Source organism: Anser cygnoides, chromosome 2 (assembly GCF_040182565.1).
Source record: "Anser cygnoides isolate HZ-2024a breed goose chromosome 2, Taihu_goose_T2T_genome, whole genome shotgun sequence".
NCBI classification, from domain to species: Eukaryota; Metazoa; Chordata; class Aves; order Anseriformes; family Anatidae; genus Anser; species Anser cygnoides.
In genome coordinates this window covers 61,277,792-61,293,890 of record NC_089874.1, presented here as the reverse complement: position 1 = coordinate 61,293,890, position 16,099 = coordinate 61,277,792, and the positions used below count along the sequence as shown (strand labels likewise).

Genomic DNA, 16,099 nt, shown 5'->3' with positions numbered 1-16,099 from the left:
GGAGGGGAGCTGCGAAGGGGAAGGGGGGGGGGGAAATCTCGCGAGACCGGGGCGGCGCGCCGGGCTCCGGGCATGCGGGCGAGAGCGGCGGCGCGGCGCGCGATTGGCGGCGCGCGGCTCCCCCCCGGCGCCGGCCCCGCGCATGCGCGGCGCGCCGCCGGGCCGTGTCCCCGGTGCGTGTGGCGGGGCGGTGCGCGGCGCTGCGGGCCCGGCCGGCCGCGGGCACGGTAAGCGGGCTGCCGGCCGGCGGCGGGCGCGGGAGGAGGCCGAGGAGCACGAGCAGGAGGCCGAGGCCGAGGCCCGTTGCCCGGCGCCCGCCTCCCGGTGCGGCGGGAACGCGGCGCCGCGTCTCCATGGCGCCCTGAGCGGAGCGGCGGCCGAGTGGCAGCGCCGAGGCCGCGTCCCCGCCGCGGGCCGTGAGCGGGCCCCATGCCGAGCACCTCGGAGGCGGCGGCGGGCGGCGGCGGCGGCAGCGGCGGGAGCCGGGGCTGGGCCGGCGGCGGCGGCGGCGGGGCGGAGGCGGGCGGCGACAAGAAGCGGCTGCACCACCGGCGGCGGAAGCGTTTCGCGGCCCAGCCGCAGCCGCCCCCCCCGCCGCCGCCGCCTGCCCCGCACCCGCTGCTGTTCCCGCTGCTGCAGCCACCCCTCCTGCAGCCGCCGCTCCTGCAGCCGCCGCTGCCGCCGCAGTCGCTGCTCTTCCTGGCGGCCACCGGCGCCTCGTCGTGCTGCGGGGACGGCGGGGAGCGGAAGCGGCCGCGGGGCAAGCGGCGCTCGGGCTCCCGGCACAAGCGGCGGCGGGGCCGCGGCGGGGGCGGCGGCGGCGGCGGGGCGCAGGAGGCGGAGAAGCGGCGGGGCGGCGCGGGGCTCGGCACCCTGCTGGAGGAGTACGACGACGTGAGCTCCCAGTCCGAGGGGCTGGTGGGCGGCGGCGCGGCCGGAGCCGGCGGCGGCGGCGGAGGAGGAGGAGGCAGCGGGGCGGGGAGCCCGGCCTCCTCCCCCGGCGGCAGGCAGCGGGGCGAGGCGGAGAGGAGCAGCCGGTCCCGCCGGGAGCACCGGAGCAGCAGCGGCCGCTCCAAGGAGCGGCACCGGGAGCACCGGCGGCGGGGCGACGACAAGCCGCAGCAGGAGGGGGCGGCCACCTCCGGCCGCGGGGGGGCCGAGGCCGCCTCGTCGTCGTCGTCCTCCTCCAAGTCCCGCAGCCGCCACAACCACACCGGCGGCCAGGACCGAGAGGGACTCAAGAGCAGCAGCAGCAGCGACCGCAGGAAGGGGTCCCTTGCCTCGCCCAGCAGCGGCAGGAAGGAGCGGGAGAGCAAAGCCCACCGGAGCCGGACTAAAGCGACCAAGGAGCCGCCGTCGGCTTACAAGGACCCGCCGAAAGCCTACCGGGATGACAAGCCCGAGCCCAAAGCCTACCGGCGGCAGCGCTCGTCACCCAGCCCCGGGCGGGATGACAGCCCCCCGCTGCACCGCTCGTCGCAGAGCCAGCGGAGCCGCAAGTCCCTCAGCCCTGTGGGCGGCCGCTCGCCCCTCAGTCCCTACAGCCGCCGCCGCTCCCCCAGCTACAGCCGGCACAGCTCCTACGAGCGTGGCGGGGATGTGTCGCCCAGTCCCTACAGCAGCTGGCGGAGGTCACGGAGCCCCTACAGCCCCGTTATCCGGTGAGTGGGGGGTGAGGGAGGGAGTAGGGCACGGGGAGGCTCTGCGGGTAGAGGAGGGGAGCAGAGGCCTGGGCTGGGCCCGAGGGCAGGCTGGAGAGGCTCACAGCTGGCAATAAAAGGCCTCCCTCTCGCTGCCAGAGAGCTGTGCGGAAAGGGAACTGGGCCTCATACAAAGATTGGCCTGCCCTGCCCTACCCTGCCATGGGGAGAGGGAGGCGCGGGTGCTGGTGACACTCCTGCCGCTGGTTCCTCCCTGTCAGGGACCCCACATAGCTGGCAGAGGAGCCTGCCAGTGCTGGAGCCGGAGAGGGCGCTTTCAAGTGAGAATGACCCAATGAAAACGTTTCTTGGAGGACAAATTTTCCAGAGGACCAATTTTGGTTTTAAATCTTAACACATAAGGGTATTCTGAGGTACACCCTTATTATACATCCTGTGTCCCCATGGAAGAGGGTGCATGTTAAACATATTTGTGTTGGTTTACTTCCCGCTAGTCTAAAGAGGAACAAAGCTGATGGGCAATTTGCGTTACTAGTGTTTCTTGTTCGTTTTAGAGGCCTATAGAAAGATTCAGACTCGATTTCAATAGGAAAATGAGCCAACATCAAGTTTTGCTAAATTGCCTCAGTGCTTTACGCAGCTTATGAAAATGCACCTGAGCTCGTTTCACAGTACCTGTTATTTGATGTGTGCTTGCAAATCATTTTCTTATTGTTAGTGGGGACAGAGAATGTAAAGGTTAATGTTTCTGTGACTTTCTGAGTTTCATATAGAGCAGAAATATAGAGCTGTATCTCTATAATCAGAATTAAAGCACTTCAGAATACTAGCTTACAGCAAAACCACTGGGAATGTAAAGTATTTGGTTAGTATGTTTTTAGTGCTGAAGATTCTAATTTTCCACATTGAAATCTTACTGTTGCCCTGTTTATGAGCTTGCTTAAATTCACATCTGGACTTAGATTTCAAATATATCAGGTGATACGTTGGCAAGAATTTTGTTTGCAATGCGTTACCCGGTAGGTTGTTTGAGAACTGTTCTCTGGTATTTCTAATGCATCAGTTACTGTTTGGGGTATCCAGTGATGATGCCCAAGTTGTTGCCGTGTTTCGCTGGCTGTTGGTAATGTCTGCTGTCCGGGGTGTGCATCCAGTGCTGTTTATAGAGTGAAGCAACAAAACTGTGCCCTGTTTTGTTCAGAGGGGAAAAACAAAGGTGCCTTTGGAGGAAAGAAAGAAAAAGGGATCATTTTAAGGTACAGTTTTATGGAAAAATGTTGTTAACAATAGGGTGTTTCAAGCTGAGAGCACTGAGTGCTCTGAAAGAGAGCACTTTGTTGTTGATCCACGGAGCCTGTTCCAAGTTGTTAAGGATACTTTTGCAGGATGATTTGAATAATAGAATAACAGGAATGTTACTGGAATATTTGGATTTAACCGTTATGCAGAATGTTTTCTGTAGATACTTATGTCTTGGAATAAGAAAGCTAAATAATATCAGAACTGCATGCACAAGGTTTGTGCTTCTGAGTAGCAATGTTAGCCAGACTGACAGTCCCATTAATTTGGGATAGCATCTGATGTGCTGGCTGATGCTGCTGTAGCAGCAGGTACAGGAGGTCTTCTTGTAGGGTGCAGTTACAGCACAGAGTTCTGTAGGTGTTCTTTGTTTACTTTTTTCTGTGGGTAGGGGACCTGTGGTTTGAAGCGTGAGTTTGTTTCCTCATTTTTGTGTTGTCTTCGTCATAAGCGTGTAAATCTTCCTCGAGTTGCAGGTCTGTTTCCAGGAGTTAGCTTTGTGACTAAACTCCTTCCTTCCTACAGTTAAACTGGAATTTGCATCCCGCCTTTATCTGGATACAGAGAAATCGTTTGGTTAACTAATGCAGATTGTCAGGTTTATTGGAGAGGAATTGGAATGGCTGAGAGAAAGAAGTTATTCCATGTAGAAGGTGAGGTCAGTCTGTCCTAATGTGGCATTCATTTTTAAAATGTCATTTCCACAGAAAAAGAAGGAAAACAAAAGTGTGAGGATAAGCTTTGTTGTTCATAACATTTGTCTCTTGTGGAGAAACTCAAGTTACTGTTTCTTTGCTCTCATGCGGCTCCTATACGTTATGTGCATTGTGGTGGTGCTTGGGAAATAAAGATGGAAGATAATGAACTGATTGGTTTAGCCCTTCAATAAAAACAACAATGGCAGTTTTGCTTAACTTTCTGGTACTGCATCTAAAATGCTGAAAATTGTCGCTGTGTTGCTTAGATAATAGTATAGCAGCCTTAAACCTGATAAAATATAATTTCATGAAGGCAACAGCTTCGTACAACACCTGTCTTCTTGATCTGGATGATTTAAAGATGTAATTCTGGGCTTGTGTCCAGCTGTAGTGGTGTCAAGACAGTAAGAACTTTGTATGTTACTAAGTATTCCAGCCTGCAAGTCTTTGCTCTTTTCGATCACTTTCATATATGAATCTCCAGTAACGTTATATTAATTATCAAGTTATTTTGGGATGCAGAAAATGAGAATGAAGTGATTCTAGCAAGCCTGGAGAACTCGAGTGTCTGGAGCCCTGATTTTTTCATCTCTGAGCTGCTTAGGGAGAAAATTCTAGTGAACAGTAGAAGAGAAACAAGTGAAGTCGGTGCCGCTCATTTGAATTCCTGGTTTTCTGGAGCAGCAGTAACAATGAAATTAATGCAAGTTACAAGTTCTGATTGCAGTAGTGACTGACTGGTATCTTTCAGTGGTGTTGCCTGGAGATTGCTTCTGAACAGAAGCAAAGACAATAAATACGTGTTTCGTGCTTGGAAAATTATCTTTGAATGGGAGACTAATTGCCTTTGCCGTTATAATCACAATAAACCTCTATGTTTCGGGCAAACTGATTGCTTGAGCTATTTCTACTTGCTGGACAAAACTTTTTTTACTTGCAGCTTGTGGATTTGTATTATTATGTTTTCTTGTGGACTGTAGCACAGTTCTAAAGTAGCGTGCACACATCTCCAGAATGGGAATTCTTCCATAATATGAAAAGCATGAAGAGTTTATTTCCCTACTGAGAAGTGGTCTTGATTTTTATTGAACTTAGGGATTTTTTTTTTAAATAAGAAAACACCAAGATCAACAAAATAAGCAGTCTGTTTTTGGAAACTGGCTTAGGATGAGATTGTAGAGGGAGGGCTTTTTTTTTTTTTTTGTAACTTCAGTCAGGTCATATGCTGTGTGATCACACATTTAATTCAGCTAGTTGTATAGATGAGTAATTGCGTTTTTCCAAATGTGGATGCACCTACCCATCTGCCTGGGATAAAAGTAAGTAGGTGGAGCACCACTAGCATAGTACTATGGTGCGCATGGATGTTGCTTGTAGGAAAAATACAAGTTTGCTTCTCCTACTGGTACTACGGAGCCACCTCTTTCTACAGCTGTAGCTAGTCCGTAGCAGTGAGGCTTTGAAATATGCATCGTTTCTGTGATAAACCAAGATGAGTGTAGGGAAAGTGGTAAAATAGACATTAAACTGGTAAATGCCCACTTTGTGGAGAAGTCCTGGTTTCATACGCTGTACAAAAATAGCTTTGCAGCCAGTGATTTTGATACTTTGGGATTTAAAGCAGTAGGAGAGGTTTTTGGATGTTTTTTTCCTCTTGTGCGGTGAAAAGAGATTTTCTGTATAAAACCCTTTAATCTTGTTTAGTAAAACTGTATTTTTTGCAAAATTTTAACGTGGAGCTATATATTTTCCCCGTTGGAATAGCGATTACTTGCAGTGCATTTGAGGCCCTCGCTCTAGTATGTATTTTGAAATTAAGATCTTTTCTTACTTGGCAGTGGACTTTACCTTGTGCTAACTGTGATGATTTGCCTTTCATCTTCCTTCTTGCTTCTTTTTTTCCCTTATCGTGGGAAGGGACATCATTTGAAAAAAATAAAACTTTTGATGTGTAATAGAATTTGAGTTGACTTTACTTTTTGCGAGTTGATTTCTTTGTATGCAGAGCTCTCATCTGAGGACATCGGGTTATAAAGCAGATTTAAAAAACAAAATTCGTATTCCTTTTCAGTATTTCCATGCTGTATGTGTTGGAGAGCCTTTTAAAGATTTACCATTTAACTTAGTAAAGCAAGTTATGTGGTCTTCGTGTGCGAAGCAGGATAGGTGGTTGGTTGATTGCAGAGCTGCTTAGAATATAACCCTGAACCAAGGGCTCAAGAAAATAAACAAAATGAATTGAAAAGATATTAAGTGAGAGAGCACTAATGCTGTTATGGCTTTAAGAAATGAATCATGCATTGGCCTGCTACTGCAACATGGCAAAGCTGTACTGTGAGCAGCAATGTTTTGTCAAGGTGGTTTATGTTACTGAGTGATTATAAACATCTTGGAAGATCTGTGGTGAAGCCAATTGATTAAATTTAGGTCTCCCCTTTAAAACGCACTCTGACCTTACCATGAACTGGAAGCTGGCAATGCGTGCTGGATAGCGCAGCGTTTGCTGCCTGTTGGTGATAGACCTGGGCTACAGCATTTTAACCTCCTTTGTTTCTGTTTGCTTGCTTGTTATTCCCTTCTTACTCTGATGAATCCCTTTGTGTTACATTTTGTCTAAAAGTAAGCAAACATAGGACAAAAATCTGTTTCGTTGTTCAGCTCCTCAGACCCTGATACCTTTCAAGTGTAGTATTGTTTGCGTGTAGGTAACGCATGTAGCTGACTACTGGCACGCTCCTGAAGCAGTTAAGAAGAAAAGAGAGTCTCAAGTTTACAAACAGAAGATAGCACATCTGTTCTGATTTGTTAATCAAATTTAGGGATTTGTTTGTTTGTTTTTAATACATGTGTGGGGGTGGAATGGGGAAGAGAGGAGCACGTAGGAAAGCGGCATGACAAGAAATGTTCAAGCTAAGTGAGACCCATGTTCTTGGAAACCTGACGTGTTAATTATCTGTTAATTTTCATAACATTTTTCATAAATGTTTTCATAAATGTCCACTATTTTTTTCCATTAATTTTCCTTTATCTTTACTTTCAAATATCAAGATAGTAAAATGTAGGCCTTTAAGTTTTCGGTTGCTGGTTGGAATAGTTTCATTGTCTGCCTGAAAATGTGACATTACATTAACAGACATTTCTTGTTAAAGTTCATCAAGGAATCTACTGTTTGATAGCTGATAAATTAACTAATGAAATGCAATAGTATGTTTTATTGGAGGAAGGAGGAGCATTGTGACAGTTTGGAAGCTTGTAACTGATAATGCTTTATATCAGAAATACGTTCTTATACAGTAAATAAGTGCATTGTATTAATCAACAACAATTTTTTCTTTATTTCCTAGAGCAAAAAACAAATCTCTGCTTTTTTTTTATTGCCATAAAAAATGGAGGAAAAGTGAGGCTGAGTTTTGGGTTGGGGATGAATTCCTTACTAGTGCTGTCCTCCTTTGTTTCTTTAAACCTGCCTCTTCTCCTACACGTTTTCTAGATAACATCTTGATTTTTTTTTTCTGGTTTAATTTTTTAGCTAGACATAATATAGTGTAATTACGTCAATTTCCCTTTACAGCTAATGTAGTTGTGCTCCTAGTCTCCTTTGTTGCTGTCTCCAGGGAAGGAAAAAAGCAGCTCTGTGTAAGGAACTTCTTCGTTCTGCTGCTGACTAGTCCTGGTGATACTTACAGGTTTTATTATTTATTTACTTTGCTCTGCATGTAAAACATGCTGGAATGTGTATATGGCTCAGAAGTGGTTTTATGAGAGCGGTGAAGTTTGGCAGTTACCCTCTTTGTGGGGATGGAGACCTGTGCAAGGTGAATCCAAGGCACTCAGGGAAGGCTGTTGATAGCCAAGCGTGGTGGCAAAGGTAGCTGTAAATGAGGCAGGACTGCTGGGTGCAAACTGGAAGAAACATTAACTGGAAGAGTGGCTCCCTAGTTGTTTCCTCCCGTGTGCATTACCAGCAGATGCTGGTGCTCTTGGTTTGGGAGGTTTGGATGTAGTCCTGACGATTAAGATGTGTCTGATCTCTCCAGAGAAGATGGGTGAAGATGCCTGCATTTTTTGCTGGATTTGTTTGCTGTTCGCAACACAGTTCTGCGTGTTTGGAGCCGCTGTCCTGGTGTTCTTGGTTACTGTGTTAAAAACAAACTGTCCTAACTAAGGACTAAATAATTGGTAGCAAATAAATGTCAGGTAAGGCATTTTATGTGTGTGTGTATGCATGCATACGCATTTCATAGAAGTCTGGTGGAAGATTTAGAGAGTATTTCAGATGTCTCTCCTGGTGTTTTCTCAGGGTCCCAGTAAAATGTTAGTGTCTCGTTAAAATGGCAGGCACTGGCTATTGTGTCAGCCCATGTCTGTGCTGCTGTGACTTCATCTTTTATTTCTAATGAGCGCTAGGTCTGAAGAGCGCGAGTTGGCTGGCTTTACATATAGGGCAGCATTTCTCCACCCTCAGAGCCCTGTGTATGCTTCTGAGGTAAAGCTTATAAATGTCTGTTGTTTTGCTTTTGTGCCATTTTTATAGATGGAAACTTGTACACAAGTTTTGTCTAGCGTGGGAGATTCTCTCGAGACTTTCGGACGAATGTTGATGGCAGTGATAGTCAAATATCTGAAAAGATCATTAAACTTACGAAGACATGAAGTTTTATCAATGTAACCAGGATAACTAGAGCTTCAACAAAGCTGCCTTTTTCTTAAGCTTCAGCATTTGTCTGTTCAGTTCCAAGTGTTTGTGTTTCCTAACCACTCCTGCACCGAGCCTAGAAGACAAGGTACGGCAAGACGTTGTTGCAAAGATCTTTGGGATGCCGATGGAGGAGCTGGTTTGTTATTAGCCCAGACACACATTATGTAATGCAGCGTTAAAAAAAAAAAAAAGCTGACATAAATCATCAAAAACTTTTTGGAAAAATAAAACCAGTGCAGAGGCTGTGCTCAGCATATTTCATAACCTCATTCTGATCTGATGTTAAGGACTGTAGCATGCAGTGGAACTGAAACTTACATAATTGAGCGCAGGAGACTTTGGTGTTTCCCTTCTGGATGCAGTTCTGATATGAGAATGTTACGCTGTTGTCTTTTGGGGTAGGAGACCTGGGGAGGGGAATAGTTGGGTGTTTTCGTGCTGAGCTCGCATAAATCTATGTTCGTGTCCCAGGCTGTCTTGGCTGATATTGGTAAAAATATGCATGTGGAGCCACTGTCAGTGCTTGACTTGACTGCGCGTTTCTTTTTGAAGCTGGTATAAAGATTTAAGATACTTTTTTCTTAGCTATTCTAAACTGTCTCTTCCTCACCAAAATGCTGGGAGCTGACCAGGTGAGCATTTGTAGTTACTGTGATTTGAACAGATTTTCTCATTTCATCCTTAGTTGTGATTTAAATGAATGTGTTTTGTTTTGGACTGAAGTGGAATAGAAACAGTCTTATGATCAGACGTGATGTCTCAAGAACTGCAGTGTTTTAAGCTGCTGCTTCTCTTTTCAAGTGAATGTGGAATTATGCCTGTATTTTTTGCTTGTTGACATAGATTACTTTATTTTAGGCACATTTCTAAAAAAAAAAATAAAAGAACAAAAAAACAAATCGTACTTGTGAAAGAAACAGATTTATTTAACACACACCTCCCCACCCCCCACCCCCCCCCCGACCCCCCCCAGCAAGCTTTGCATTAAAACTCGAACACAGATGAGGCGGGTTGCAGCGAGGTCTCTGAAAGTGGAGGACTGACTGTGTTCTGCAGGTACCAGGAGCGAGTTTCAGTTCAAAAGAGCTAATCCGGGAACAAGATGTGCAAGTGTTTTCCAAGATGGTGCAGTGACGTTCTTTGAAATGACGCATCATTTATACAAGTCAGCTCAGGACTTGCAGGGCCTATTAGCTTGCACTCGATGCTGGATAAATTGAATTATCCTGATTCTACAGCCAGTATAGATCAGCAAGCACCATACATCAGCTTGAGGTAATAATTCCTCTCAGAAGGTGAGATAGCAGGTTGAAGAGAGCTCTGACCTAGCACTTGAAGTGTGTTTATTATTTGCGTGTCTTCAGTCCTCCTTTTGTTTCCTGCTGACTCATCACAACTTTATATTATGGAACATTTTAACATTTTTTTAAGAAACTTGTTTTATTTCCCTTTTGCCAAGCCTCTGAAAACTTTTTGGGCCTAAAATATGGGACATAGACTTTCCAAGTAACAGGGAGAAAAAGAACTTGAGTGGCTTCTTTCATAATGGAGCAGAAATTAATTTTCAGGAGAATTTTTCTGACCAATATTGTGTTTTTTCTTGGCTTTTAATGGACATGGGCTTTCTGAACTGTCTTTTAGTGGGCTGTGATTGTCATTTAAATGACAAGGCCTAAGTAAATGACTGAATATTTAGTGTTAGGAAGCAGAATAGAAGGGATCAAAGCATCCAGTTATCCAGAAACCAAACACTACTTTGTCCATTCTTTCACTAAAACCTATACCAAGTGTTTTTTTATTTTCTTTCTTTAATTGATCCCCAAACCTCAGTTAAAAATTTCCCCCCAAAAAATGCAAATTCATTTTTTCTTTTTCTGTTTAATATTTACTTTACATGTAATTTATTTCAATTACTTTGTTATCGAGCAGTGCCAGAAAATTCTATAGACCTGTCCCTGATGTACGATTGAGCTGTGTTAGTTTTCAAGAATTGCCCTCACATGAGCTTTGAATTTTCTGAAGGTCTCTATAGCTGTTTGGATCAATATCAGTTTCATCTATAAAATTTTGAAGCTTGTGATAGAGTATACAGTGTGCACCTAGACTTTTTTTAATCACTCCTACATAATCTCAATTGTCTTAATTTTTTCTGTTGTTCAGGAAAAAAAAGACTGAAAAGGCATTTTTTTAATGCAGGAAAAGTGTGTACACTTGGAAACTAGCAAATACTGCACATAAAGTAGAAACATTTTATACTGTCTTAAATATTTGTTCAGTTGAAGCAATGGAATGTGATTTCATATATTGATAATTAAAACTGCATTCATTTAATTGTTACCAAAATACGGATTTGACATAATGGTGATTAGTCGTGACTGTAATGGTTGTAGTTAGCTTTATTCTTGTTTGGCTTAAACTTTTGGAAAGTTATACACAGTGATGCTGTCTTTTGATCTCTGAAGTTCCTAGATATCCAGAAAGTCTTATTTTTACTACTGTTTGATACTTTTTTTTTGTCTAGGTAATGGAAACAATTTTATTTATCCTGATTTAATTTTATTCTTCCCTGCAAGTGAGGTACCCAAGAAAAACAGATTTCCAGCAGACCTGAATCAAGATAATGCTTGTAAATATAATGAATGCCTTTGCTATTTTTAGTATGGTATAATGAATTTAAAAAACATGTTGTATATTTGTATTGAAGCACCAGTCTTGGCTACTTGTTCTCAAGCCCTTCATCTCAATTAGTTTCTTCCTTTTTGCTTTTACATGAACTATTATTACTGGTAAAATTAATATATCCCTTTGAAGAACTGAATGAAAAATAATTTCTGTCAAATGGTATTTTTGCACAATTTGTTTTTACAGTTGTTAGGATACTTCCATTCCTCCCCTGCTGCCATTCGAGGTTGTTTTCCTGCTATGATTTTGTAGACAGCTTAGAAAAAATCTTATCCCTATTCTGTTAGGCTTTTTATTCTGTTGCAAATGTAGTATAGAGCTACTCATGGATTATGTTTGCCTCTCAGTAGATAGAACAAAAAATTACTGGGTGCTTTCTTTTCAGGGAGAGGAGGGAAGTCTTTATTTAAATTTTGAAAAAACAAAACACAAAAACTAAGGTTTATTGCTGTCTTTTAGCTGTTACATTGCAGCCTTTAGCATTTAGATTATTTCTTAGGTAACGTTTTAATCACAGCTGCAAAAGTGAAACTTAAGGAGATTCTACAATTGCTTCTTTCAGTGTTGTTTAGCTGCTTCTTGTTACGTTGTAACATTAATTTCATTTTGTTGAATTTTGCTTGTGTAGGCAGCTGTATTTTTCTAAAATCTTGCATATACTAATGTTGGCAGCACAAGTAGTGTAACATGCGAGGATCTTTAGAGGAAAACACTGTTTCTGCTAAGTACTGAGGAAAAGGAAACATATTTGTCTTATAGTATGTTATTAGCCCAATAGCATAGTATTTTGCAGTTCTTTATTGGGAGAAACTGTATCTAAGAGATCTTTAATGTTTTCTAGCAACCTGTTTTGTAGATTTTTGTTTATTCTGTAAACACGGTGCTAGTGGTTGGTTTAAAAAGAGTACTTTGTCAGAACAGCAGATACACTGAGAGAAAAGTTAGACTAATTTTCAAGTGATTAAATTTTACTTTTCTGAAACAGGAGATCAGCAAAATCTCGAAGCAGAAGTCCGTACTCATCAAGGCATTCAAGGTCTCGTAGCAGACACAGGTTGTCTAGATCCAGAAGTCGCCATTCGAGTATCTCTCCTAGTACATTGACTCTGAAGAGTAGCCTGGCTGCTGAGCTGAACAAAAACAAAAAAGCAAGAGCTGCTGAGGCAGCTAAAGCCAGTGCAAAAGCTTCCAACACTTCAACACCTACCAAGGGAAACACTGACACTGCTGCAAGTGCACCTCAAGTGAACAATGTAAAGGACCTGAAGAAAATAAAAGTTGAGCATGCACCTTCTCCTACAAGCAGTGCAAATTTGAAGAATGACAAGGCAAAAGCAAAGGCCCCGCTTCCGGAAACTAAAGGAGAAAATAATTTAATTGCAGACAAAAATACTAAACAGAAAGCTGCAGCAGTAAAAGAGAATAAAACAACCGTTGTAAAACAGCAGCCAGTCACTGTAAAAGAGAAAACCAAACCGAGTACACCAAGTGTAGTAACCAAGGAGAAGGATCGCATTGTTGCACTACCAACCTCCACGCTGCCACCCTTGCCTTTGCCTCCCACGCTGCCTGAAGATAAAGACACTGATAGGTGAGTTGTGTCATAGATTTGCTTGGGGGGGGGGGTTGTCTGTTGGCTTTATTTATTTATTTTTCCTTTGCGAAACATACATGTAATTCTGTTTGCCAGGTGAGGGTGCTGAAGTAGTTTGTTCTTGCTCTTCAGTTAAGATGACAGTTACTGGTGAACTGAAGAAATGCGATGTTAAAAGTTATTTAATCAACTGTTTTTTTGAAAAGAAAGGTTTAGCCTAGGAGGAATCTTTCAATGAAAAATACACTAGAGGTGATTTAAAATTGCAGGCACATAATAGCTTTGGGAATAACATGTGCAAAATTCTTGATTTCAAGTTCAGTGCAAATGTGGGCATAGTTCTGGGGAAAAGATGTAGCAATATCTGAAAATCTTTTAATAAGATGGGGTTTTGGGGTAAAGATTCTCTTCCCTTTGGATGGCAATTATTTTCCTAAAATCATAGATGTGTGTTATTTTCATGTAATTTATTTCAGAGATTGGTATTCTTTATGGTATAAGTGAAGTGAGGTTCATGGCTTGTAATCTGTGCTGACTTTGAAGCATAAAAATTGGACCGTAGTGAAGAAACTCAGGTCTGTATTCCAAATGTCACCTGAGTTTAAGCTACATTGAGTCTCTTCGTTGTCCTAACAGAGAATACTTGCTGTGGTTTGTGTTGGAAAATGATGCTATTGAGCTGTAATCGACCGTTTTTCTTTGGTTTTGGTGATGAAGTTGAAAAAAGTTGCTTTTGGTATTACTCATTGTATTACTGGTCTCTGACGTGTATAGGAGAGATCAACTTCTCACAACAAGCAAAGCAGTTTCTTTGCATTGAAGTAATAACTGATTTAAGTTTGATATATCTGTAAACAAAACTGTAAAAGAAATTCAAGAAATACTGAAAAACTTTATTTCATATTCTATATCTGTGAAAGTAGTCTGTTTTCTCTTGCTCTTTGTAAATCGTAGTATTTAGTAAAAGCTGTTATAGCTAGTGGTGTAAATGCTTCTCTGTGTTTGCCAGCAATTTAATGCACTGGTAAACATTACGATGCAGAGGGCTTGGTGAGTAAATATAACTTTAAAAGGTATTAGATTTTTCTTAGCAGTAAAAGAGAACTTGTGTTTCTTGCCCTTCAGTACTCCAGCAAATGTCATTCCAGTTGTTCAGAATTACATCTGTGTGGTGAATGGATGCTTGCATTTAAATTTAGAACAAAACCATCCTCTGTAGGTAAACAGGCTTTCTGCCACTGTTGTTTGAGAGGAAGATTTACTATTTTAACTGGTTTTGCAGCGTTAACTGTGGTACCATGAAATGGGATTCCACCTGAAGCTGGCACATGGCTTCTCATTATTAGCATTTTTTTAATGTAATGTCTTTCATATAGTTAAACTGTGCGGAATAGTTGAACTACAGTTAAACAGTTCTATCAGCACTGGGCTCGTTCTCCTTTAAAAAAAAAGACAAAACTTAATGCTTGCAAACAAACTTCATTAGAAAGATTAATGACAAATAATAGGATGTCATTTATGCTCTGTTTTGTTTTGCTTTTAGGAGGTTATGAACTTCAGGTCAGAATGGTTATGATCACAAGTCATGACGAACCTTATGTCGTCAAAGAAAATGATCTACGATTTCTGGGAGGAAGAAGGGCCAAGGTGTTTGCCTTAGACTCAGTTACTATGGGGAAATTTTGCCAACAAAGCAAGCTTGATACTCTGCAGAACTTAATGTAGTGTCAGTTGTGAAGTTCAGTAGGAATCTGATAAAACCACAAATGAGCTACCTAAAGGAACAGCAGTGTTGTGAAACCACTGTCGAGGATAGCTGAAAGGGAAAACTGTTCCAGTGGTCAACAGTGTGTAATTTAACAGACCTGAAAAGAAGGCAGCTCTTGGCTGCCCCTGTTTTCATGTATGGCTTTTAAAAATGTTTCAGAACCTCTCACACGTTGTACTCCCACTAATACTGAAAGTTTGAGGGCAGAATTTGTGAGAGAAATGCAAATATTTGAACTTCAAAAATAAGAATTTTTCTTGACCCTGAAAATTACTTGCTCTGCTCAAGGTGGCTTATAGCATGCTGACCGTTATATTTGTGATGAGGACAGCATGAGCTTCCTTCAGATACCTCTTTTAATTCAGGCACTGGTAGGAGACACTCAAGGGTTTTGTTTTCATGGCAAAGCATAGACATCAGCAAAATACTGGTATGCTTTATTTAAATATATATAAAGCTCAGTAATTGCAATTAATGTAAGAAAGAGCATGCTCATTCTCCATGATGGGAGGTAGTAAGATCTTTCTATTTACAGAAGTCTCTACTTTACCTATGAGACGAGGTAGATATGAAGTTGTAGGAAAACCTCTCCTCCAGAACAGGTTCCCAGAGAGGGATGCTGACAGTAGAATACTGTGATTTGGCAAATGCAGCTACCTTGGAAAATACACCCTCAGAGCATGACAAAAAGGTTTATTAACACAGTGGCAAAGTTTGAGGTAGCATTCTCTCTTTAAATTTCAGAAAACAGTTAATGTAATTACAAAACATACAGAGAGGGTCATGGGTGTAAAGTTATGGTATATACTGTAACAGCAAAATGTAGCTAAACTAAAGGAAGTTCTGATAAAAACAGGCACACATCTTAAAAAAAAGAATAATCCTGCAGATCGTAGGGAATGCTCAAAAATTTCCCATTAGAACGGAAAGAGCATTTCTAGAATTATTGCTTATAGTAACTGATGTAGGAATACCTTGCTGTGTGTTTGGGGGATTCTCCTCAAGACAGAGATTGACTCTCAGGATGTGTTCCCTGTTCGATTTGTTTGTTTTTTAAAGACATCAGTAAACCAGAAAAACATTTAGTCAGTTTTCCACTTGATTTTTTTCCCACTTCATTTGCATGCTGATCAGTAAGAACATGTTGAATCTGGAGTGTTTCAGCAAATGTATGAGATTGGAATCTGTAAATGGCATGGTATGGATGCCTCATAATGCCCTGCAGTAATTGTAACCGTGAAACTAGTTATCTCTAGAGAGTAATGTTGTAGTGAATTGGATTAGGATAATCTGCTCTTTTATATGAGAAGTCAGAGTACAGATTTTACCGCTGTTGATACTTGGCAGCACCTGAGCTTCTAAGAGGCTTGGGGAAAAGGAAAAAAGATCACATGGCAGAAGTCTGGCCTGGAACCCAGATGGGCTTGTTGTTCTTGCTGTTAAGGCTTGCTGTGTCATCCAACTTCAGCTTTCATCAGGAATGTGAAGTCTGAACATCTGATTTCATTTTCTTTAGCATTTTGGTAGTCAGTTGTGCATCAGCCAGCTGTTTGCAAGCCATTTGTAAAGTACAAATCTAATTCCTGCAAATTCTAAAAGCACAGATTTTAAATGTTGATGCGTTAACAGCCTAGAACACACTTTAAGAAATCCGGTAGGTTTTCTTTATTTTAATATCATTGTACTGTGTTCAACATA

General features: G+C 42.6%; 1 protein-coding gene across 6 annotated transcripts in view; it reads left to right on the top strand.

Annotated features, from left to right (window-relative positions):
* Positions 1-288: 288 nt before the first annotated feature.
* Positions 289-16,099, top strand: part of CDK13 (cyclin dependent kinase 13) — a 52,076-nt gene continuing 36,265 nt past the window's right edge. For all 6 annotated transcript variants that reach the window (XM_066992196.1, XM_066992195.1, XM_066992192.1 and 3 more), the window contains exons 1-2: positions 289-1,661; positions 12,025-12,630. In XM_066992196.1, the coding sequence (XP_066848297.1) occupies positions 430-1,661; positions 12,025-12,630 (1,838 nt within the window). In that variant the 5' untranslated portion in view covers positions 289-429. The remainder of the gene's footprint in view (positions 1,662-12,024; positions 12,631-16,099) is intronic.